At 38.0% G+C, this 27,209-nt stretch overlaps 1 protein-coding gene across 3 annotated transcripts in view; it reads right to left on the bottom strand.

The window, feature by feature from the left end:
• The window catches only part of dscamb (Down syndrome cell adhesion molecule b), a 142,647-nt gene that overhangs the window by 84,698 nt on the left and 30,740 nt on the right, over positions 1-27,209 (bottom strand). For all 3 annotated transcript variants that reach the window (XM_083525448.1, XM_083525449.1, XM_083525450.1), the window contains exon 3: positions 24,573-24,719. In XM_083525448.1, the coding sequence (XP_083381574.1) occupies positions 24,573-24,719 (147 nt within the window). The remainder of the gene's footprint in view (positions 1-24,572; positions 24,720-27,209) is intronic.

The raw sequence follows: 27,209 nt of genomic DNA, 5'->3' as shown, positions 1-27,209 counted from the left end.
ACACGCTGCACCATATCTTTGCTCACAGCTGGCAAGTGTAACTAAAGGATTATGCAAGCTGCTTCCACAAGCAAATAGATTTCTTCCACTTCAGAAGAATTGCTAGGTTTGCACCCCTCTATCTGTCTGCCGGGCATTTCACAAAAGATGGTTCCAAAAAATTCTGGCTTGCTTGTTTCAGAGGTGAAGGGATGAGCTGGTGTGTGTGTGTGTTTTAAAATGGTGCTCTGCTTGATTAAGGTGAACCGTTTAAATGGCTAAATATTAGCTTGCACATTTTTGCTCAGCCGTTTACATGCTATTACAAGAGCAGTATATTGACAATATACATTGCATTTAATTACATATTGCAAAAGCGCATAAATGGGAAATGAAATGTGGAGAATACCGCACAATATTTTGTTCTTATCCTGAATGTTTTCATAATGTTTAAAACATGACATCATTCTGTGGCTCAGCCTAAATACAACTTCCCGTCTATATGGACTGATAATATTAAGAAATGCTTCAGCTCACACATAAAGGATCTATACAGAATTAGTATTAAACTACAAAATAAGTAATAAGTATGACCAATAACGGGTATAGAGTGTAGTGTCAGTGGCATGGATTCCCCCCTATGTGTAAAGCATAGGAATTTCAGTGAGTGGGTGTAGGAATTTCAACGAGGGGCAGCAATATGTTTTTCTCTCAATATAGCCATCATATACTGCACAGAATGTTATTAGGGCCAGTTGTGGGGTTTATTTTAAATGTGAACAATAGCCTAAGTTGTACCTATGTGTAAAATGGTACACTTTATTTACTAAGACAGCAGTATGGTTTTCTTTTGTAAACACTATAGCAGCACTATGGTTTCTTTTATAGTTTTTTTTATGTACAGATATTATAGTTTACACACAAGGCAGTGGTATGGTTTCTCTTAAACAAAAATGGAAAATTAGGGCTAAAGCCATGGTCACACTAAAATTTTTGCTCTACTGCCTCCCATTCAACACATTGAATACCAAAAGTGCATGTTCTAAAATTCAAGTTTGGAGAACCTGTGACCTGTGAAGTCCTATCACGGATTTTTTTTTTAAATGGCAGGACAGATTGGGTGTGAATATCATGTGAATGGGTGTAGACTGTAGTAATTAAAGTGGATTACCTGTAGTTATACAAAGGGGAAGCAGTATGATTTTAGTTCTAATGCAAGGTCTAGAAATTGGGTATGAAATGTTGTTTTCACTCACCTGAGTAGGCAAAAGAATGCTTTTTGTTTTGTCTGAATAGTAGAGTGTTGGGTAGAATCTGTCATGACACCGGGGTCAGTAGTCTGGTGTGCTACATTAACACAAGGGTTTAGGGTGTAGACTGTTAAAGGCAGCAATTTAGTCTTTGTACCATTTGGATGTTAGTGTGTAAAGCATAGTGATTATTGTAAAGCATTACGTACCGGTCACCAACCCAGCCATTAGGGGGGCACAAGCCAGTGTACTCTTAGTGCCGGTCCCAAGCCCGGGTAAATGGGGAGGGTTGCGTTAGGAAGGGCATCCAGCGTAAAACATGTGCCAAATCAAATATGCGGATCACAAATGAGAATTTCATACCGGATCGGTCGAGGCCCGGGTTAACAACGACCGCCACAGGTATCGTTAGCCGACAGGGTACCGGTGGAAATTGGGCTACTGTTGGCCGAAGGAGGAGAAGGAAAGGAGGAAGGCGTCTACAGAGACGGCAGGAAAAGGAGCAGTGTAGGAGAGTAGAGGTTCGGGTTGGTACTTTAAATGTTGGTACTATGACGGGTAAAGGGAGAGAGATAGCTGATATGATGGAGAGGAGAAAGGTAGATGTGTTGTGTGTTCCGGAGACCAAGTGGAAAGGGAGTAAGGCCAGGAACATTGGAGGTGGGTTCAAACTGTTTTATCATGGTGTGGATGGGAAGAGAAATGGTGTAGGGGTGATTCTGAAGGAAGAGTACAGTAAGTGTGTAGTGGAGGTGAAGAGAGTTTCTGATAGGGTGATGATCGTGAAGGTGGAAGTTGAAGGGATGATGATAAATGTCATCAGTGCCTATGCTCCACAAGTTGGCTGTGAGATGGAGGAGAAAGAAAGATTCTGGAGTGAATTAGATGAAGTGGTAGATGGTGTACCTAGGAAAGAACGATTGGTGATTGGGGCAGACTTTAATGGGCATGTAGGTGAAGGGAACAGAGGTGATGAGGAGGTGATGGGTAGGTATGGTTTTAAGGAGAGGAATGTGGAAGGGCAGATGGTGGTAGATTTTGCTAAAAGGATGGAAATGGCAGTGGTGAACACGTATTTTAAGAAGAAGGAGGATCATAGGGTGACGTATAAGAGTGGAGGAAGGTGCACACAGGTGGATTATCTTCTGTGTAGGAGATGCAACCTGAAGGAGATTGGAGACTGTAAGGTGTTGGCGGGGGACAGTGTAGCTAGACAGCATCGGATGGTGGTCTGTAGGATGGTTTTGGAGGCGAAGAAGAAGAGGAGGAAAGTAAGGTTTGAAAGAAGAATAAGATGGTGGAAACTGAAGGAGGAAGAGTGTAGTGTGAGGTTCAGGGAAGAGGTCAGACAGGGGCTTGGTGGTGGTGAAGAGGTGCCGGATGATTGGGCAACTACTGCAGGAGTGATGAGGGAGGCAGCTAGAAAAGTACTTGGTGTGACATCTGGAAATAGAAAGCAAGACAAGGAGACGTGGTGGTGGAATGAGGAAGTGCAGGAGAGCATTAGGGGAAAGAGGTTGGCAAAACAGAAGTGGGATCGACAGAGTGATGAGAAAAGTAGGCAGGAGTACAAGGAGATGCGGCAGCAGGTTAAAAGGGATGTGGCGAAAGCCAAGGAAAAGGCATATGAGGAACTGTATAAGAGGTTGGACACTAAGGAAGGAGAAAAGGATTTATACCGATTGGCCAAGCAGAGGGACAGAGCTGGGAAGGATGTACTGCAAGTTAGAGCAATAAAGGATGGAGAGGGAAATGTGTTGACTAGTGAGGAGAGTGTGTTGAGAAGATGGAGGGAGTATTTTGAGCAGCTGATGAATGAGGAAAATCAGAGAGAGAGAAGGTTGGAGGATGTGGAGTTGGTGAAGCAGGATGTAGATAGGATTAGTAAGGAGGAAGTGAGAGCAGCGATTAAGAGGATGAAGAATGGAAAGTCAATTGGACCAGATGACATACCGGTAGAAGTGTGGAGATGTTTAGGAGAGATGGCAGTGGAGTTTTTAACCAGATTGTTTAACAGGATTCTGGAAGGGGAGAGGATGCCTATGGAATGGAGAAGGAGTGTGCTGGTACCGATCTTTAAGCATAAGGGAGATGTGCAGACCTGCAGTAACTACAGGGGAATTAAGTTGATCAGTCACACCATGAAGTTATGGGAAAGAGTAGTGGAAGCCAGGCTGAGAGAAGAGGTGACCATCTGTGAGCAACAGTATGGTTTCATGCCGAGGAAGAGCACCACAGATGCCTTATTTGCTTTGAGGATGTTGATGGAGAAGTATAGAGAAGGACAGAAGGAGCTGCATTGTGTATTTGTGGATTTAGAGAAAGCGTACGACAGGGTGCCGAGAGAGGAGTTGTGGTATTGTATGAGGAAGTCAGGTGTGTCAGAGAAGTATGTGAGGGTGGTGCAGGACATGTATGAGGACAGTGTGACGGCAGTAAAGTGTGCAGTAGGTACGACAGACTGGTTCAGGGTGAAGGTTGGACTGCATCAAGGATCGGCCCTGAGCCCTTTCCTGTTTGCAGTGGTGATGGACAGGTTGACGGACGAGGTCAGACAGGAGTCTCCCTGGACTATGATGTTTGCAGATGATATTGTGATTTGTGGTGAGAGTAGAGAGCAGGTTGAGAAGAGCCTGGAGAGGTGGAGATATGCGCTGGAGAAAAGGGGAATGAAAGTCAGTAGGAGTAAGACAGAGTACATGTGTGTGAATGAGAGGGAGGGCAGTGGAGTGATGCGGTTGCAGGGAGAAGAGGTGGAGAAGGTGGAGGAGTTCAGGTACCTGGGGTCAACAGTGCAAAGTAATGGAGAGTGTGTTAGGGAAGTAAAGAAAAGAGTGCAGGCAGGGTGGAGTGGGTGGAGAAGAGTGACAGGATTGATTTGTGATAGAAGAGTATCAGCAAGAATGAAAGGGAAAGTTTATAGGACTGTGGTGAGACCTGCGATGTTGTATGGATTAGAGACAGAGGCATTGAGTAAAAGACAGGAGGTGGAGCTGGAGGTAGCAGAGCTGAAGATGTTGAGGTTTTCGTTGGGAGTGACGAGGATGGACAAGATTAGAAATGAGTTTATTAGAGGGACAGCCCATGTAGGATGTTTTGGTGACAAGGTGAGGGAGGCGAGATTGAGATGGTTTGGACATGTGCAGAGAAGGGACATGAATTATATTGGTAGAAAAATGCTGAAGATGGAGCCACCAGGTAGGAGGAAAAGAGGAAGGCCAAGGAGGAGGTTCATGGATGTGGTGAGGGAAGACATGCAGGTAGTTGGTGTAAAAGAGGCAGATATAGAGGACAGGGTGGTATGGAGACGGATGATCCGCTGTGGCGACCCCTAATGGGAGCAGCCGAAAGAAGAAGAAGATTACGTACCGGTCACCGTTTAGGTTTTGGTGCAAGAATTGAGGTATATGGTGTTAAATCCTTTCATTATTTCACCTTAGGAGCATTGCTATTGTTTCTACCTGGGGTGAACATTAGAGCTTAGGGTGTAGTCTGTGGAATTTATGGTGGCATGACATACAGGCATACCAAGAGCAGCAATATGATTTCTTTTTTCATGTGAAAATGGGTTTGTGGTGTAAAGTATATGGTTTCTCTCCAAAGGATGTAGAAATGATATATAATGTCAGGAAGTATCTTTCTTCCACAAAGTGCGGTTAGCCAGTGTTTTTATAGCACTAGCTGTTGCCTAGCACAAACTGGCTCAAATTGCTAAAGGACTCCCACATTCCTGTCTTTGTGTTCATCCCCATATGTATTTTTGTTTTCCGCCCTCGTCATCACTCCTTGTACTCATGTGTTGTTTTATTCACAGCTGATCTTACTTTTTTAAATCTTTTATGTCCGAATCTTCATGTCTCTTTTGTTTTAGTCCTGTCCTCTTTCCTTTTAAGGCCCAACATGGCGAGACCTGCTGTTGGCCTCCTATGACAGCCCCTATGGATTAGCAGATCTTGATAGGAGGTTGAAGCGGGCAATGGCTCAACCTCCTATCAAGATGTGCCAATCCATCAACGATGCGGCCTCCCTCTATGATCGACAGCCTTATCTTCTCACAAGACCTGCTCAGGCCAGAAGGCAAAGGCATGGCCACCTCCCACAATTTGCTCATCCCTGGGGCCATGTGGCACAGCATCCCATAACTTGTTTTAGCAACCTGAAATCCATCCCAGCTCCACAGTATAAACTATATCTGCCTTGAGACCCAGAATTCAATATAGCTGCTTGACCCAGAGAAGCCTGATTGCCAGGGATAGACCTCAGGAAAGGCACTCTAGGAATATCCTGTGTAATGTAAAGTGTGCCAAGGCGGTGTTAATGAGTTTTTTCCAGTGTTGTTTTTGCAAAGTAAATCATTCAGTTTACTGCCTATTACCGAGCTATTTGTTCTGTGTTTCCTGTATTACATTCCCAGATCCTGATCGTGTTTGTTTTTTCTTGTTCATGTCCTTGCATAGCCCCTTCCACATTGTTTGCCAATCGACTGTAGCCTGTTTCACGTTTATGAGTTTGGCTGCAATTTTGGATTTGTTTGCTAATTTTACAATAAACACTCTTACCCAGCACTCGTATCAACTTCCACTATTGTGCATATGTGCATTACATAACATATTGTGAATGTGTCATACAAGAACCAGCACACAAGGGATATGTCAGGGTCTCACATGAGGGACATCTCAGCATGTGAGATGGTGTAAGGTCTTATCTTTACTCATATCAAATGCAAAAGCATGGTGTCTCTGTCACATGTGAATATTTCTGTTTAGAGTGTAAAGTGTTTTCATCTATTTTTAAGTAAGACAAAACATTGCTTTTAAGGCTGAGTATTATATATAGTCAGACAAGATGCAATAGCATTTTTTCTCTCCTGCACATGTAGATATTAAGGTTATAGCATATTCCAATTTTTGCGTTGACCTGAGTTTTAGTGTTCAGACAAAGTCAGTTTTTCTCTTCAGCATACATACTTGTAGAAATTATATATAAAAAATAAGTAGCACATTTTGTTAAATATTTGTCTGGATATTTTTTCATTGTCATTGAGCCACATTGAAAACGTAACCTCTCTCCGGTCCCTCGTTTCTGAGAATTAACAATGCCTGAAAATAGCTGCATGTTTTCGGCAAAATTCACTACATTGTCAATGATGTACTCCAGACATTAACAGGAGTGAATGCAAAAGGCTGATGAGGGTGATTACAGGCCTCTCTGTGTGTGTGTGTGTGTGTGTGTGTGTGTGTGTGTGTGTGTGTGTGTGAATAGGCTCATGTGGAATAGCACTGAACCAGTAACCTCACAATTAGTCCAGGAATGAGCACTAATCACTGCTGCCTCACACTTAGAAAGGGAACATTTGGACCTTCTCAGTGCCAAGCTGACACAGCGGATTCATCGGTCTGTTTATCTACTGTATGTCTTTGAAGATTTCACCACTGTTTAGAAATTTCTCTTACTGTGAGAAAAATAAAGGTATATCTTATCTTATATCTGCTTAAATGTTGCCACAATTGACTTTTAAAACATTTGATCGAACCTATTAATGTAACAGTAATATTTCGGTAGTTTTATATATAAGAAATAAGACACAACAAGGTGTGGAGGAATGATGCAGTCTGGCGCATTACAGTTACAAACAGCAGATCCCCAAGTGTTTTAGTCCTCTTAGATCACAGAAATATTAGTTAACATCTGTTATCACAGACATTATAACAGCTACAAGAGGACATTCCCTTACCATCCTTTCTGTTTCTTTTACTGAGTGATTGCACCAGAGCTTCCTTTCATGAACTTGAAATAGACTTTTAATTACAGGAAGCCTGACCATGTTCATAATAATCTCTTTTCTTTCCGTTTTCGGTATAATTACAGGTATTCCCCGAGTTATGATTATTTAACTTACGATTTTTTAAACTCACGATGATGATAGCGATACGGAAAAAAATTTTTATATTGGAATTTGTATGTGTTACAATACACAGGGACCCCGCCAGGATGTACGCATCTCTCACCTTGTGAGATGCCTCACTGTCATCTGCGGTCAACAGAGTTTATTTGTCTCTGTGTAAGAGCGCATATTCTTCTCTGTGTTTTCGGTTTCCAAGCCCAATTTTAGCTCTTGTTCCTCTCCTTTTTTCGCCGTCGCCGGTCACTGAAACAGAGTGTGTCTGGATCTGCCCTCCAATCTCAAACCGCCGCTCGTCCACGCATTTGCTACCACTTACATACAGAATCTCACAAACGTGAACACACCCCTCACATTTCAGCAAACATTTTAGTATATCTTCTCAAAGAACAATACTATGTAAGTACAATACAGTAAGAACAAATGCTGCTGGATGTTAGACACATAGTGCTTCTCCAACTTCCGCTTTAGGTCTGAAGACTTCATCACCCGTAGCTTTCTCAGCAAGGCAGTTGTAATCTTGGCGGTCTGTCTTTAGGTCTTTTTCATGTTGGAAAACTGCTGCATTGACCAATTTCTGTATTGAGAGCATTGTGTTCTGCTTTAGAATGTCATGGTGCATCTTGAAATCCATCTTTCCTTCAATGAACCGCAGTTCCACAATACCAGCAGCACTCATGCAGCCCCAGACCATGATGCTACCACCACCAGGCTTGACTGTAGTCAAGACACAATTATCTTGGTACTCCTCATCAGTTTTAAACACTGACAAGCGAACCGTCCATTTCTGCACCTTCTAAAGCAATGCTGGCAGCTGTCATGCATCTGTTTTTTGAAGCCAGGTTCTGCACCTGACACACAAAACAAGGACTAAACTTCTTTGATCGATCATTGCGAAGCCTGTTTTCCGAATGGAACCTGATGTGGAAAACCTCTGTATGACCCTGGCCACTGCACTGTAAACCAGTTTCAGGGTGCTACTAATCTTCTTATAAGAAGGCCATCTTTGTGGAGAGCAGCAAGTTTAAGTTTTAAGTAATAAGTTTTATTCTTTGCCATGAGGTGCCATGTTGAGCTTCCAGTGATCAGTTCGAGAGAAGCACCAAATTCTAACTGCTCTAACATGTGGCTTTCCACGGCTGAACAACGTACAGCTGTAATCACTTAGGTTCTACTCACTTTTGGTGCCAGCTATTTTGACAATAATGGCTGAATGTTGAGTTATTTTTAAAGGACAGTTGATCTGTACTGCTATACAAGCTGCACACTGAATACTCTAAAATATATCCAAGTTTAAATTCTATAGTGTTGTCCCTTAAGAAGATATACTAAAATGGTTGCTCAAATGTGAGGGGTGTACTCACTTTTGTGTAAAGTTTATACATTAGGGTAGTGTATATTGCTCTGTTTTGCTTGATTATTAACAAATTACAGTATACTACCCCATACTGATCACCATTCTTTAAGACACCTGGGTAGACTAGGCCATGTCTCAACGTACAACATTTTTAAGTTACGATGGTGTCATTGTAACTCATCCCCATCAGAAGTCGGGGGTTGCCTGTATTAAAGATTTATGCTGAGTATATGGTATGCAAGTCCCTGTCAATAAGTTATTACTAAATTATATTTTGAATTAAAGCTGGTGCTACTTTCGAAGTAAATAACATGATTTCATAATTTAAAACATCAGACCTTCAATCAGTTATCCGTTTTTAGTTATAACGATGCTGAGCTACTTCATCAACATGCTCCACTTATTTTCCACCACGCAAATCTTATTGTCAGCCCTTACGGTAATTTGAAATTCACCTTGTATCAGAGTTGATACATTATTTAAGGTATGAGTTCCTAAAATAGAAGTGCTGTTTTTCCCTGTTGTAAAACAAATAAAACGTGCATGTATGCGGTTCATGACCAAGCAGCAGAAAAGCAATTGTGGAGAACATGACCAGGGTCCCTATAAACCCCATAAAAAATTTCAAGTCCCAATTTAAAAAGGTATCACAATTCCATTTAAGGATTGAAAAATTCATCTTTTTCTGCAGTAGAAATATGTTTACAGATAATATTTATGACTTGTCTTGTAGCTAATAGTTATATTGGTTTTTAATTTGTTTTGGTTTTTTTGTCAGAAGTCATTCTGCGTTTAAAATGAAAGCTCTACCTCACATAACTTTTCTTCACCGAATTTGGAGAATTTTACTGAAAATTATAAAAAATATATGCCAAGGCTAGAGAGTTGAAATGCTTCATTCCTAGAATGCACACCGCTACTACAGCTATTTCTGTTCCGCATTTTTATCGCCAATTTGAACACCTGCCAATTCCCTTTTCCCAGTTAACATACCCCTGTATTTCGACAGCTACCGACCAAGTAGGCTGAAGGCTTGCATGTGCTTCCTAGAAGACACATGAACCCATGTGACAACACCATTTTTTCCCCCATACTCCTGCTCAAGCAGCATCACACAGCAATGTAATACCACTGCGAAAAATTCCTATCTGCCTTCATCAGCCTACACGGTGAACACAAAATATGCTGGATATTCCTGTGGTCATCATTTCACATGCCGCTGAGAGCTGTGGGTCTGGTGACACTATCTGTTTTATATGTCCCAAGTCAGGTAGGGAGGTGGAATAAAACAAGGAAAAAAAAATTAATGGGCGTCGGTCCACAAGAAGGAGCTTGGATATGATTCCCTGATATAGAATGTAACAATTATGAGATTGGGAACAAGACGTGCTGGGAATCTAAGGAGCGCTACAATGCTGAATACTGAGAAATCATACATTAGCCAGAGGACTATTTGATTTGAAAAGAGCTTCTTCAAGAGGCTGGTTTATTGCTGAGCTAGTGCACGCTCAGGACAAGCTGCCTGCCACACTTCCACTTAATTACTCCAGAAGGAAAACGGGAGCCCCTGCTCTCCCTCCCTCCCTTCTCCTCTCTCTCTCTTTTTCTCTCTCTTTTTCTCTCTCTTTTTCTCTCTCTCTCTCTCTCTCTCTTCTGCTCTCCCTATTCTGTTTATTGTCATGTTTTTTTCCTAAAGCTGCAAGCTTCACTGCAGGACAAACTGACATTCTGTTTTTAATGACAGCCATACTTCAGCAGCAAGTGAGTACAAAATAAGAGGCCTTTTTAAAAGAAAAACTACAACCTATAAGCGAAATGTTAACTTTGCACATGATTTAGCTTTTGCATACACTTACAAATTTGCTGGGAATCCTACGACACTAATATGCTGTAATGATTATAGCAACATTCATATTCGGCTGAATAAAGTAAACCATCACTGGGAAATTCCTTTCATTTCAAAGCTTCCACAGTGGTGTCGAATTTGAGCTTATGATATCAGATTTTTCATATTTTAATTTGGATTTTTTGCTAATTAAACACTTTTTTTTCATTGCACAAGCATAAAAGCTACACTTTATCATATATAAACACCAATAGATGCTTTATAATGAATCTTTGCATCATTTTATTAATCAATTATCATTCATATCGTTCCTTATGAATCCTTCTTAATTAGAAACTTGCATTGAATTTACTTTTTTTTGGTTCTAGCTTTTCTTGCTCATTTTTGGATCAACAATTTTTGGTTATTAAAAGCTTGATATTTTGCTTGATATTTTGTCCATTTTGCATGGGTCTATTTGGATGCTTATAACTCCATGAATAGGTCCCTTTGGGCAGTTGGTTCATCTGCACATGTTTTTAGATATATCTTTGTGTTTAAAAATGCTCTGAGCAATAAAAACAAAAAATGTAATTCAATTTATGTACAGTTCCTCAGCTTTGCACAGGCAACAATAATGTAGCAAGGTGCTATCACATAGAGCATCAACATGCAATTTGCAATTATATTCAACAGAAATTAGCCTCCAAAGATTCCCATTTGAATAACACACACCTTTTCTGCTAGTTACACTGAACCACCTATAGAAAATGAGCATAAAGACTATGCCAAATATGTTTTATTGTTATCTTCACTTCCATTCATCTATGTTTTCTGGTTATACTTTAATGTTTTTATATTTTATTTATTTATTTTTTTTTAATAAAATCTTTAGCTTAAATACCGATTTGCTCCGAAGCAAAACAGTCTCAAAGAAATAAGAAAATTGTTAACAAAATATTCGCAACATTTTATACTGTATGCACTGAAAATCAACATTCTGCCACTAATGTACATTGCAGAGCAACATTTCAAACAATTACTTCAAACACTTTGTATTTTACATGCACCAATGTAAGTTTACCAAGTTAAGTTCTTCGTACGATTAGTACAGATATTTATTTTTTTTTCTTTTCCACAGAGAAAATGTTGATTGAGACAACAAAGATTGGTTAAGGGATTAGTAGCTCGATTTCTGACTGGAAGTTTCTGAGTTCAAATCCCAATATCGCCAAGTTGCCACCCTCGAACCTTTAACTCTTAACTGATCAGTTGTATAAATGCGATAATTATAAGTCGCTCTGGATAAGGGCGACTGGGGGAAGGGAAAGGAAAGGAAGTCAAACTATGCAATGCAGATAGATTTAATTCAAAGAGGTTAAAATACATCAGTCAGTAACTTGAAACCAAAACCATAAGGGGAAAATTCTTTCTGCCTGTATTTTATTCACTGGTATTGTATAGTAATGGATGCCTTTTTCCAGCAATGTGCATTTATTGTATAACACAAAATGGAGCCCTGATAGAGCATCCTGAATTCACAGGATGATAGGGGGGTGAGGGGTGGGGTTGGGGGGGTTGTTGAGTGGCCTCAGGATAACACCAGCATCAAGAGGAAAGTAAAAGAGGGAGCAAGAGGAGGTGATAAGGTCACTAAGGTTGATGACTAATATTGCGTATGAAAGAGACGGAAGGTCATTTTTGACAGGAAATTGTTATTGCAGTGTGGTTATGAAAACAGAAACCAAAAAGGACCTGAAATTGTGACACATGTACCATTTGACAACAGAACAAATGAGGCAAATGATTCATTTTTAAGTATGATGTGGTAGAATGTGGTAAGGGTCACTTTCTAAAAGCATAATAATGCTGACTAGAACATTTATGTCTATTAAGTCCTTTCTACAGGAAACACATGGAAAAAAATAAAAGCAAAACCATATTAATAAATTTCATTTGGATTTTCCTGATGAAATCAGGAATTCATAACAACGTTAAATATGAGCATGAGGTTATATCCATTTTTATTCATAAGAACATGCAAAGGATCAAACAGGAATTTATGTAACATGTTATGATGCAATAACTATTAATTTTTTTTTTTTTTAATGCAAGAAATTCATTATTAATTCATTTAATTGCATTATGATTACTAGATTCACGACAGCCTCTCTTATTTCTATATGAATCCAATATGAAATATGAACTCATTCTGAATTACAGCATTTAATAACTAGAATGCTTTAGTAAGGAAAGTCTGCATGTTCATACCCTCCTGGGCAAAAAAAAAAAAAAAAAAAAAGCCAAAATATTAAGCTTTTAATGGTCTTAACAATTAATTACTGAAAATGAGCAAGAATTATACATAATATAGTATGGAAGATTGCATATAACCATGTTTTTGCCTTTGTATGCAGGACTATATATTTGTGAATTTCCCTTTTTTAAGCTTTTAAATGAGCAGCAAAGTAAATGAGCAAATGGTGGCACTGGAATTAGTAGTACATTTGTTTAAATCTTGCTAATTTTTTTTGCAACAACTTGTTGTTATTAAAAGCTAATTTTTCCCCTTTTTTTGCATATTTTTTTTAAAGGACTTTTTCAATGTCTGGCTCTGAGCAATTTATTTATCCGTTCATCTTCACTTTTTTTTAGATATATCTTAAAGTGCTTAAAAATGCTTAGAGCAATGATAGAAACAAAGTTATTCAATTAAGATACCTCAACTTTGTTTTTTCAAGCTTTGCACCGGATAATGTAGCGAGGTGCTATCAAATAGAGCATCAATACTAATCTCCGTAGACTCCCATTTGAATAACACACAAGGTCTAAAAAGAACAGAGCTCATGCCTAAAACACTTTCCCGACTGAACCTCGTTTTACACCGTTCGCTTTCAAGGTTACATCAGAAGCCTCTTTTGAACATGCTCCAGGACCACCAGTGCTTTTTTTTTTCTCCCGTCTTTCCCTTTATGTTAGAAACAACATATGGAATGATTCCACCTTGGCCCAGAACACCTGTCACTTACCCTTATTCCATTTGCAGAGGTGAGCACAGCTGACCCCAGCCCAGAGGTAAACACAAGCCCAAAATTTACAGGAGTATATAAACCAAAATTAATTGGTTGTTCAGGACATAATTACCTTGTGCCACACTTATTGCTAATCTGACTGTTGGATTGCTGCCATGTTGGGCTCTGGACTGTGTCCAGTGCACCAGTGGGGTGTAATCCATAAGCCAGGAAAGTCCTGCTTTGACATGCACTGCCAAACAGCAAGATTCCATAAACCCATCAGTGCTTATTAAAGATTAACGTGGAGTTCCTTGTGGCCGTACACACAGTGCCCTTTAATTATTTTCATCCTTACTGCCAACACAGAGCAATGCAAAGAAGCATCCGTTTTGTTTTATATATATATATATATACATATATCTCCATGCACCTGACTTTTCCAACCATATGTAGTTCTTTCCCAAACTGCTACCACAAAGTTGGAGTCGCAAAATATATCTGTCAAAACGACTACAAATTTTCCAGTAATTTGAGTTAGGAGACCCAAATCTTGTCCAGCAGGACAATGCCCCTGCGCACAAAGCCAGCTCCATGAACATTTGGATTAGAAGGGGCCTTCTATAGAGCTCGGACCTCAATCCTATCGAACACCTTGAATGAATGCAATGCTGACTGCACCCCAGGCCCCCTCCCCATACATCAGTAACATCTTCCCAAAGAGTTGAGGATATTATAGGAGCAAATGTGGAATGGGATGTTTAAAAATCACACAAATCTTATTGTCAGGAAATGGGTATGAAACATGATGTTGATCAATTATGGCTCCTTGAGATACAGCATCTTTGAGGGCAACATCCAAATCATGCATTTTTATAATTTATAATTTTTCTCTCACACTTACTCTCACTTCCTTTGTTTCTTTCTCTGACGGTTTCTCTCACTTCTGTTCTTCATTACTAATGATGCAAAATACTGATTTTTTTTTTGTGTTAAACCTTACATTCTTCTTGCCTTTCACATAATAATTTTTTCTACTTTTTTGCTAGTGCAATGCCATATACTTTTTTCATTGCACTGAGCATGTAGTGATTGATATACACCAACAGTTCTAAAATGTTCTAAACCATTTTTCTGTGGTTGCAGAGGTTAAACTTTATCTGACTATTCCTTTTTACTTAAAAAAACTTTTTTTTCTATGAAAAATAACAGGATATTATACATTTGTTCACTTGCAATTATAGCCCAGTAGTCAGACATAAATATTGAGAATAAACAATATAAAAGATAATCTTTTTTTATGCAGTATCTCCCAAAAGTGAGTACACCCCTCACATTTCTGCAACCATTTAAGTAGATCATGTCAAGAGGCAATACTGTGGAAATGAAACTTGAATATATATTTCAGATCAGTCAATGTACAGCTTATATAGCAGTACATAACACAACATACAGCTATTATTGTCTAAATAACTGGCAACAAAAGTGGGTACACCCTAAGTGAACATGTCAAAACTGTGTCCAATATGTCAATATTTTGTGTGAACACCATTGTTACCCAGCACTGCCTTAATCCTGCTGGGCATGGAATTCACCAGAGCTGCACAGGTTGTTGCTGGGATCCTCTTCCACTCCTCTATAATGACATCACAGAGCTGCTGGATGTTAGACACATGGCGCTTCTCTACTTTCCGCTTGTGGATGCCCCACAGGTGCTCAATAGGGTTCAGGTTTGGAGACATCCTTGGCCGCTCCATCACTTTCACCTTTAACTTCCTCTGCAAGGCATATATTATATTATATATACAATATCATATTGGTGGTGTGTTTGGGGTCATTGCGATGTTGAAAAACTGCCGTTTGGCCCAGTTTTCTGACTTCAGAATATCCTTGGTACTTCTCACCAGGGTGTCGACAAACATGCTGGATGCCATCTGATCCAAACAAGTTTATCTTAGTCTCATCAGACCACAGAACATGGTTCCAGTAATTCATGCTCTTAGACAGGTTGTCTTCAGCAAACTGTTTGTGGGCTTTCTTATGAGCCAGCTTCAGAAGAAGCTTTCTTCTGGGATCTGACTTGTAGCAGTGTGCAGCGTACGGTCTGAGCACAAGTGGACCTTCCGCTTCTGCAAACAAAAATGCTGCAGCTCTCATGTGTCTGTTTTTCGAAGCAGCTTCTGCACCTGATGCACAGCACGAGGACTCAACTTCTTTGATGGACCCTTGCAAGGTCTGTTCCAAATGGAACCCGTCTTGGAAAACCTCTGTATGGCCCTGGCCTTACCGATCTTCTTATAGCTTTGGTCATCTTTGTGGAGAGCAACAATTCTAATTTTCAAATCCTCAGAGAGTCTTTGTCATGAGGTGCCATGTTGAACATCAAGTGGTCAGTTTTAGAGAATTGTACTCAAAGCACCAAATCTTAACTGCTTTAATACAAGATACACAAATTTGTATGGTCCTGATAAGCAGACAAAAACATGAACATGATGATAGGACATGTGGCTCTGCACGGTTCCATGACACACAACTGTTATCACTTAGGGTGTACTCACTTTTGTTACAAGCTATTTTGACTAAAATCGCTGTCTGATGAGTTATTTTCAAAGTTAATCTAAATTGCTATATAAGCTGCACATGGAGACTACTCTAAAATATATCTGAGTATAGTATAGTCTCTTGATAAGATATACTAAAATGGTTGTTGAAAATTAGGGGCGTACTCACTTTTGTGAAATACTGACCCTAACCCTAGATATTTTAGTATGTCTTTGACAAAAGAATTATACTGAGTGTAATTAGTAGTATAATATTACTACAATATATAGTATTATACTCTAATACTATAGTAATATACTATAAAATTGGCAGCTTAGCAGCTCATCACTTTTATGCAATATACTTCTAAACGTATATATTTGTACAGTACATGTTAATCTGATTGTTTTTAAAGCGTGCACTGTTTAGTGAATTACTGACTCTTGGCTGGTGGCTGCAGCGCTGCTGTTTACAAGGAGATCACACTTTCTCCTTGAGCCCTGACCTAATTTACTTCCAAGCCTGCCAGCACAGGGAGGCACAGAGGTTGGGAGGAAAGGAGAGCGAAAGTGAGAAAGAGAGCGTGCGAGAGAGAGAAAGAGCACGAGAGAGATGAAATGAGAATGTACAAGTAACACTGGTGCCTGTATGGTGCAGTCGATGGTGTGTCTTATTTACAACAGAAATATTCTGGACTCACGCACTCACTCTGCACAGCATCCAGTTGCTGAGTGCCGCCTTGTCTGCTGTGTGTGTGTGTGTGTGTGTGTGTGTGTGTGTGTGTGTGTGTGTGTGTGTGTGTGTGTGTGTGTGTGTGTGTCACTCTTGGCTGAGTAAGGAGCAATAAAGAGCTTATTTCTGTGGCTTCTTTTTCTCTCGCTCTCTGTTCAAGGTTGTGCTGACTTTGGTCTAGCGAGTGCACAAATCCACTGTCTCTCACACAGTGATGAAAACATTTGTGTTAAGACTTCTCACTTGCCTATTTCCTGTAGCAATACAAAGCTGCCAGTACCTGTGTTCTAAGTTTCATATCCAGCATTTTTGTCGTCCAAATGCCAAAGCTGGCTTTGTGCAATCGGCTGGGTAACAGTTGAGCCTGAATGCAGACATCAGCTAAAATAATATACTATAAAATATACTGTATAATATAATAAATAATGTACTATAGACTATAAACAAGAGAGTTGCTTGAGTAAACATGAGATCAAACACCTTTTCATGCTTAACCATAAGGTTGTTTAATTATTACTAAATAAGGCAGTGACTGTTTTTTTTTTTTGTAAACGATGATTATCAGTTTGCTAATCCGACTAGACTTAATAAAAGGAACCATCGGTGAAAACGTGAACAATCCTCCCATTCCAACCTAATGTCTCAAGCTCTGTAGCTAGTCTCTGGTCTGATGAACTGCCTTCTGCAAAATGATGAATACATGTGATTGGATAAAATGCAAAATACGATCTGCTACAGAAGGTGAGCTGGGACCAGTTTAGAAAACTGCAGTCCCTGTACCAGGGGTCACCAACCTTTTTGAAACTGGGAGCTACTTCTTGGGTACCGATTAATGTGAAGGGCTACCAGTTTGATACACACAGTTTTCAGTTTGATCTGAAATAAAAAATTTGCTCAATTTACATTTTATTATATGTTATTATTAATAATTAATTATATTCATCTATGTGAAGACACTGACCATGTTAATGATTTCTCATAATAATTATTAACAATGATTTAACAAAGTAGGAAACAGCTATTTTTAGAAAAGGCCCACGGGCTACTCATGTGGTCCTTGCGGGCTACCCTGTTGGTGACCCCTGCCCTGTACTATTTCCTGATTTTTTTCTTGTTTTTTTATACTTGGTTCAGGCTGTGGGTTCGCATGCAGACAATCTGATCGAGACGATACAAAAAAACAAAATTATCAGTTCTATTAATGGTTAAAGGGGTGATTTATTCTTTAAAACAATGTGAATGTATATAAACGGAATAATTAAAAAGCTAGGGCATTTAAGGGAGTTTAAAAACTTTCTTTCTTTTTGCAGGCATTTTATCATCAGGCAATGTGGTCAGAGTCTTTTTTGTAGACTAATATAGAAAGCTACTTTGCTGAAACAGTGATAAGGCCAAAGAAAAAAAGTGTGTTGTTAATTAACACATTGATGTTGAAACAGCAACACATCCAGATGGCTCTCTGATTTCAGAAATCTTGCAGAACTAACAAAAACCAATGTGTAGCCTGTGCCTGCTATGACACTGCAAAAGAGATGAAGACTTCAGTCACTGCTTAATATATTTTCAATGACTGTTTAGTTTTGCTGTCTAATTATCTACTTAAAAACAAGAAACCTGGAAAACATTGAAATTGTAATCGCGTTAATGGTTATAATGGGAATTGTATAGGTTTTAATAGATACTCTAATGGCTTCTGTGGTTTTCTAGTAGTTTGATGCCTTCAATAAGTGGCATGTTATGGGTACTGGATAACATTAAGGACCAGACGTACACCCTAGACAAGTTGTAAATGATATTTTGGTATCTACTGGACACCAAGAGAGACCACTAGGATGTCATTAAGCATCCAAATTATAATAAGGTTATACTGGCTCATTGATGATAGTGCTTTAATGAAGAACATAAACAAATTATGTAAAGAAAACCACTTGGGTAACAGCTGCTGGTTTCAATGGTGTTTGTAGTGGAAACCATTTCTGTCATAATTTCTATTTCTTTTACTATTTTTAGTAGCGAAAAGCATGCCCATATATAATCCAGATATATTAGATTGGAAACTGGATCTATTCTAAAAGAACAGGATGCAAAATGGGTTATATATATATGATATTGTGCAGGGCACTTCCTTTTTATTTTCTCTTATAGTGGTCCACCATTTAAAACACAAAAAGAAAGTAAAAAAACCCAAAAACAAACAAACAAAAAAACAACAACAACAATACTCATGTTGCATCATTCAACCTGGGACAATGAACCAGATCAAAAGGATGAGTCGAAGAACAAAAGGCATAAAGGGCAGCAAATAAAATTGAGAGAAATTGAGAGAGAGAGAAAGAGAGAATGAGAGAGAGAGAGAGAGAAAGAGAGAGCCTCCATCATATTACTTTTCTATATTCAGCGCCTATGCCACTTTCGACATGAAATAAAAGCCCTGTGAGGGGCATCAGACTGCATACAACACACAGGAAACTCCAAACAGAAAGAGCACACATCCCTTTCACCTGCAGGCCCTTTCATCTCTTCATTAGCATGGTCAATTGTTTATCAAAAGCCCGAGAGGGGCGGGAGACAGGCGCATGGCCGTGAATTCGAAAGTGCCCATCGCGCTCGGGTTTTTAAATGCATGACAGGTTAATGGTAAGTTAGTGGCATCATTAGATTCCGTTCATTCACATTTAAAGCAGGGCCTCCGCTTCAAATGACTACTAAGCAGTCCTTATTTTGAGAGGTAATTCATATTGTAATTATATTTTCAATCACATTTCATTAATTAAGACAAGCCCGGCCATGTAATTATGCATTTCATCTTCTCCATGATTTGCTGGAAAATCACCAGCGTCAGAGGGATTGTACGGCTGGATAATTCGTGTCGTCCATTCTAAATGCTGATTTATGCCAGCGGAAAGAAGAAGATGAATATTTTATCCTGTCTATGCATCTGAGTAAGAAATATTGTCTGTTCTTGAAGCAGAAATTCAAATGGTAGGTTCAGATTGCTTATTTGAACAGTGGCAAGCAGGTCAATGCATGGCACTGAAATCCAGCATTTTGTATATACTGTGGGGTGAATAAGAATTTGATACACTTGCGGGTTTTCAAGTTTTCCCACTTAAAAAAAATGGAGAGATCTGTAATTTTCATCGTAGGTACCCACCCCTTAACTGTAAGAGACAAAATCTAAAAAAGAAAAATCCAGAAAATAACATTGTATGACTTTTAAATAATTAATTTCAATTTTATTGCATTAAATAAGTATTTGATTCAATAGAAAAATAGAACTTAATATTTGGTACAGAGAACTTTGTTTACAATTACAGAGGTCAGACATTTCCTGTAGTTCTTGACTAGGTTTACACACGCTGCAACAGGGATTTTGGCCCACTCCTTAATACAGGTCTTCTCCAGATCTTTCAGGTTTTGGGGCTGTCGCTGTGCAACACAGAGTTTCAGCTTCCTCCATATATTTTCTAATGGGTTCAGGTCTGGAGACTGGCTAGGCCACTCCAGGACCTTGAAATGCTTCTTACGGAGCCACTCCTAGTGTGTTTGGGGTCATTGTCATGCTGGAAGACCCAGCCACGACCCATCTTCAATGGTCTGGGAAGATGGTTGTTGCTCCAATTCTTGTGATGCATGGCCCCATTCATCCTCCCCTCAAAACGTCCTGTCCCCTTTGCAGAAAAGCACCCCCAAAGCATGATGTTTCCACCCCCATGCTTCACGGTTGAGATGGTGTTCTTGGGATTGTACTAATCCTTGTTCTTCCTTTAAACACGGTGAGTGGAGTTTATATCAAAAAGTTCTATTTTGGTCTCATTTGACCACATGACCTTCTCCCATGCCTCCTCTGGATCATCCAGATGGTCTTTGGCAAACCTGGACATGTGCTGGCTTGAGCAGTGGTCCCAGCTCTCTTTAGGTCATTGACCAAGTCCTTCCGTGTAGTTCTAGGCTGATCCCTTACCTTTCTCACAAACATTAATACTCCACGAGGCGAGATCTTGCATGGAGCCCCAGTCGGAGGGAGATTGACAGTCATCTTGAATTTCTTCCATTTTCTAATAATTGTGCCAACAGTTGTTGCCTTTTTACCAAGCCGTTTGCCTATTGTCCTGTAGCCCCATCCCAGCCTTGTGCAGCTCTACATTTCTGTCCCTAGTGTCCTTAGACAGCTCTTTGCTCTTGCCCATAGTGGAGAGGTTGGTGTCTGATTGACTGAGTTTGTGGACAGGTGTCTTTTATACAGGTAACGAATTCAAACAGGTGCAATTAATACAGGTAATGAGTGAAGGATAGGAGGACTTATTAAAGACAAACTAACAGGTCTGTGAGAGACCTAGGTGATCAAATACTTATTTCATGCAATAAGATGGAAATTAATTATTTAAAAATCATAAAATGTGATTTTCTGGGTTTTTTTTTTTAGATTCTGTCTTTCACAGTAAAGGTTTACCTACGATGAAAATGACAGATCTCTCCGTTGTTTGTAAGTGGGAAAACTTGAAAAATTGGCAGTGTATCAAATACGTATTTGCCCCACTATAAATATATATATATATATATATATATATATATATATATATATATATATATATATATATAAATATATATATATATATGGCCTTTTAAGAGAATTTATACCAAGCAAACTGAATGCACTTTCTTTCTTTCGGCTTCTCCCATTAGGGGTCACCACAGCAGATCATCCACATGTTTGATTTGGCACAATTTTTTACACTGGATGCCCTTCCTTACACAACCCTCCCATTTATCCAGGCTTGGGACTGGCACTAAGAGTGGCTGGGGTTGGTTCCCTGACCAGGGATCGAACCCCGGGCCGCAGCGGTGAGAGTGCCGCATCCTAACCACTAGACCACCAGCGAACCACTACCAGGGGACCTCAGCAGAATGCACTAATAATAAGCAACTTGGAATTCAATCTACACTTTCATTTTCCTAGTCCTGGCTTTAACATTATTAAAATTTAGATGATCCTGCTTGCTTTGTAAGTAATCCAATAACTTTGCTTGATTAGTTACTGGCCAGCTGAATCTCCTGAATCTCCTGAATATCTCTTGCATCAGATTCCTGGTTTATACATTTGGTGGCTGAAATATTTTCCAGTTTCCATGTATTCTGAAGCAATATGAACAATATAGCAGGATCCAACATCTACCCAGTATCTGTATGAAGTACATAGTGGTCAAAAAGTGATTCCTGGATATGTCACAGGGAGTATGATATGTGTTGAGAACTGAGAACTGAGTCTGTGAAGGCATCTCCAAAAAATTATTTAGGTTGACTGTAATGACCTTGATATTTTGTACACAATGAATAGTATGGTGCAGAAGGAAAAGAAGAAGAAATGTTATCTATTTAATAATTTCAGAAATTATTCATTCAGAAATTAATTTGTTCAGACAGGAATATGCATGGCACATCTTGACCATTAACAGTGAAACAGTTTTTTATGATTTTGTCCTACTTTTGACACTTTGTTGATTTTTAACTGAATAGACAGCTCTTCTGTATCACGACATTTACTATAGCTACAAGGGATGGTAAAGTCTGCATTATTTCAGACTGGTGCCCTTTATAAGACTTTTGAAGGAACTATCTGCCCTTTTTTACATATAAGAATTCCAGATTACATATGGCTACATCATCATGATGTTTTAAAACCCATGACCTTGATGAGCGCTATTGCTGCTGCACCACTCAAAACAACAACAACAACAACAACAGTTTTGCCAAAGGCTGGTTTCAAATCTGAGCTTTGGAAAACACATACACTCAGCATAAGCAGATGAAACTGAGAACCAACAGAACATAATTTAATATCTGTGTCTGTCTGTCTTACTGACCACTTAATCTGTAAACCACAGAAAAACCCTCACTATCACTTTCTCACTACGCACCAAAATGCACAAAGAAATCATGTGAAAACCCGACAGCTGCCCAAATGCATGCAAACTAATCTAATCTACCTATTACTTAAGGAAATCAGCAAAATGACCCCAAATGAATTTCCAGTGATATTTGTACTGCTTAACAATCAGTGAGGAAAAAAAAAAAGCACAAGAAGAAGCAGCATTTATTTTTTAGAGCATAATAGAAAGGTGTATAGGTACACAGGACATTTTCTCTCTCATTGTATGCTACCACTGCCATTGTTTCCATTGGGTAAAGGAATTTAAGGAGCTTTATTCATAGATAATCTGGTTCTTAGCTTCTATCACAGTTAGATCGATAGATAGCGACCATTCTTATTCATGTAGACTGATGCAATTACATATTAAGATTATGCACTGAATTATAAACACATTATTGCTGGATATAAACATTTTTCTTTGAGTAAAACTATATTATCTTTTTATTTCATTTGTATTGGCAAATACAAGCACTCAAACTCGTTTTTACTCAGAAAATCTCAGTTTAAAAAAAATATAGGACTCATTATAAGACTGAGATATAAGTGCATTGCGAATACAATTATTTAGGCCATATTTCGTGGTTTTTGCTGCATCTTTTCCATCAGAAAAGCAAAACTAGACTTGGCCTACTGTATACCACAGAGTAAAAACCAATCAATAATAATAATAATCTTATTAAACATAAAGTGAGATGTAAAGCAATGTACTACAGTCATGGATTTGTGGTAATTATGGCATATTAAAGCATTAAACTGACAAGAGCCGAATCACTGAAATGACTAGAACTAAAAAGAACTAAGTAGAATTATAAATAATAGCTATCACTAGTCTTGATTTAGAAGTAGGGGTGAGGATTCTGAATCCTGTACAGTCTGTTTATGTTTAACAGGCCAAAAGATAAATGATCAAGATTTCTAAAAATCCAGTGAGAGACTTTTCTTCCCATTATCCCTTTATTTCCTCTAAACAGAACCAAAACTCCTGATTTAAACTATGCTTAAAATTAATAATTTTTTATTATACAACACTTAAAACACCTTTTCTTTCCATATTTATACCCTAAAGCTTAGGGTCTTCAGAAGTTCAGGTTTAAAAAAGGACAATATGAGAAGGTGGGTATGGCTATTAATTTATGAAATATGGCAATTTTTAACTGCATTCTTTATTCAGTATAAACATAATACATTAAATATTTCTTCTAGTTCCACTCATGCACTAGGATCTCAGATGTGTAATTTCCATATGTGTGAATAATAATAAAATACAGTAAATAAAACAGTATTTGCCACTTTTACATTCAATATCCCAACTTTCAGGTTTAATGTGTGCACTTTCCCTTAATTCATTTCATACAGTCTATTATCCATTATATTTCATACAGTCTATTATCATGCATACAATATTACAATGTGTGGGAGTTACACATTCTATTATCTATAATATTCAATTATATTGGCTTAATAATGTATTTATTGCGGTATTTATTTAATGTATTTATTTCTCTCTAGGTTAAAACGGTAAATATGTTTATTGAACACACACACACACACACACACACACACACACACACACACACACACACACACAAAACAAAAATGTATGTATATGTGTGTGTGTATATATATATATATATATATATATATATATATATATATATATATATATATATATACACACACACACATATACATTTTTGTTTTGTGTGTGTGTGTGTGTGTGTGTGTTCAATAAACATATTTACCGTTTTAACCTAGAGAGAAATATTGCTATAAAATAAACTGCTCAGACAATGTACAGTATATTAAGAATTAAATATAAAAACACTGTAATAATAATTGACCAACTGGCCATTTTCATTGTTTATGATATTTATTTTTAGTGCGATACACATGCCCATGCTCTATTATATTTAATATAGTGAGGTGTGCAAGTGTAATCTAATTATAATCTCTCAGTCTAGAATTGGAAGCATTCTGAAACCAAACAAACAATAATGCTGATATATTAAGACTGTAAGACTCAACTTGAATGTAAGTTCTTACCTGAGACAAGTGAGACGGTGTCTTTCTCCCATGATACAACAGTGACATACTCCTCTACCGAGGCTGGGATAATGCACTTGAAGACCACTGTATTGCCTCTCATGACTCTTTGGTCCGCCACACGGACCGTGTACGGTTCCCGAAATACTGAAACAAAGACACAATTGCCATTTTATTATTATTATTATTATTATTATTATTATTATTATTATTATTATTATCATCAATATTATTTAGATTTATTCACATTTTTTTGCTTTATTGTTTTGATTGAAACATACATTTGCAAGAAACAACATACAAATGTATTATTAAATATAAAATGTATTATTTATTATAATTTATTTAATATTAATAATAAATATCATAACATTTAAGACTTTTGTATTATGAATGAACAAGTAAAACATCACACTGTTCAAGGAGTCTTGTCTGGTCTAGTTTTCTTCTAATTATAAACTCTAAATTATGAAAACTTTTTGTGTACAAAATATAAAATATTTTAGTTTTCAACTAAAGTATTCAACTGTATCAAAATTCAGGCATTTAATTATGAAGCATGACAAAAGAAAAGAGCAGTGGCTCTGGTTAATTATCATAAGTAATGATCAGTAGATGCCCCGGCACTACCAAGCTGCCACTGTTTGGCCTTTGAGCAAGGCAGGTAAGCCTATCTGCACCAGGGGCTCTATAACATGGCTGACCCTTGCTCTCTGAACTCAGCTTCATGACAAGTTACATAAAAAATTGGCAAGTGTTATTGCAGTGTTTAAGTGTTCTAGCAGGGCCAGTTCTAGGCATATAAGAGGCCTTTGGCAAATTTGTATCGGAAGCCCCCCAGCCTCCTTCCTTCTACCTTTCAGAATAAATACAAAAAACTCAAAACAAATTAATCTCTAACCTTTTCATTTATACAAAACCTGTTATCAGTACTTTTTTGTTATCAGAAAATGTATGAAATATACATAATATACATGAAATTCAAATGTATATTAATTTAACTTTAACTAAAAAAAAAGGAAGACAAAAAGAAAAATGTGTGAAAGGTAATCGGAACCATCTTAAATAATAATGTAAAATAATAATTTGCTTTGATAATGGTTTTCTCCTTACTTTAAAATGCTAACTAGTAATTTAAGGTTATAATTTTATTATAAATAAATCACACAGACACTGACTAAATCACGCAAGACTTTACTTTGTTCAATAATTTATTTACAGTAACACACACACACACACACACACACACACACTATTTGGAATAATGAACATTTTTGTCTACCCTGTACAGTAAAACGGGGGTAAAATGTAATTATCTAGCATCTGTGATTGCTGTTTTTATTTACATTTTTATTTAATTTTTTCTTTAGTCGTCACTTGTTTTGAATAACTTGCTGCAAATAGTATCCATCTTTAAATGGCTCTGACGCGAATCGGCAGAGTAAGGCTCCGTTTATTTCAGTAGCATTTGATAATTAAAAATACATGATGACAGCCTACATAGCTGCATCACAAGCTGCGGTTTCTTTGCATGCATGTTTAGATTCTCACTTAGCAACCTCTTAGGGAGGCATTCGTTTCGGCAGTGTCAAAATGCATTCAGATGATGGGAACTCACATTAATCGGTGATATTAACTGGTTCCACTTCAGGTGAGTGACAGTTATTTATATCCAATGGATAAAGAGCCTTGTCTTACGCCTTGTCTTACGCCTTGTCTTACACCCCATGCAAACCCAAGGCTCTAGGCAATTCCTTGCTCTGCCTATAGCTAGCGCTAGCACTGTGTACTTGGTTACTGATTTGAAGGTTAAGGGTTCAAGCCCCAGCATCAACAAGTCGTCATTGTTGGGGCCTCGAGCAAGACCCTTAACCCTTTCTGTTCAAAGAGTAGAAGGATAAATGCATCTAAAAAGAATGCATAATAGAATCCTGCATATGAAACTGAGAGCAGATTAGCTGTTTTTGTAAAATGAATACATTTTATAGAATTTTTGTAGATAAATGTCATTGCTCATTACAGGATCTTAAAAAAAAAAAAAAGTTTATAATCTGCCAAAAATCCACATAGTAACATTGTACAAATTCAGTGAATATGGCTGTAGCTATTGATTTAATAAATAAAAATATTAAATTACACTGTCACAATAAAGAATATATAGGTATAATATTGCAATATATCCCATTACTGTAATCAGAAATATATGTAAGAGATATGCACATTGTATTTGCAACAAAAGCTTGTCCTCAAGATATTTTTTCCTTGTTCATTTTATATTCTTACACATTTTTTTACTTGTATTGTTTTTTTATGTCACAAAGTTATTAAATGTTTAATAATTAACAATGTAAACAGTGATAATGTGTTTATTATTTTCTTAGATGCATAATATACAAATAATTACAACCTGTTAATGTTAGATACCAATAGTACAGCATAATATTTACAATGTTTCAAATAAAAACAAGTAATGCAATAGAATTTCCCTTTCAGGAACTCTAGCTGCGTTGCTACCCTTTGGGAACGCTTCTGTGTTGTTCACGCTTTGAATCACGTGTGTAATCCGGCAAACGGCAAGACGCCACAGCACATGTGACAACCAGGAAGCTACAAAATGCACATGCAGTGGAGCCAACG

This window comes from Silurus aristotelis, assembly GCF_946808225.1.
Source record: "Silurus aristotelis genome assembly, chromosome: 22".
NCBI lineage: Eukaryota > Metazoa > Chordata > Actinopteri > Siluriformes > Siluridae > Silurus > Silurus aristotelis.
The sequence above is the reverse complement of the archived record's forward strand: the minus strand, read 5'-3'. Positions and strand labels throughout refer to the sequence as shown.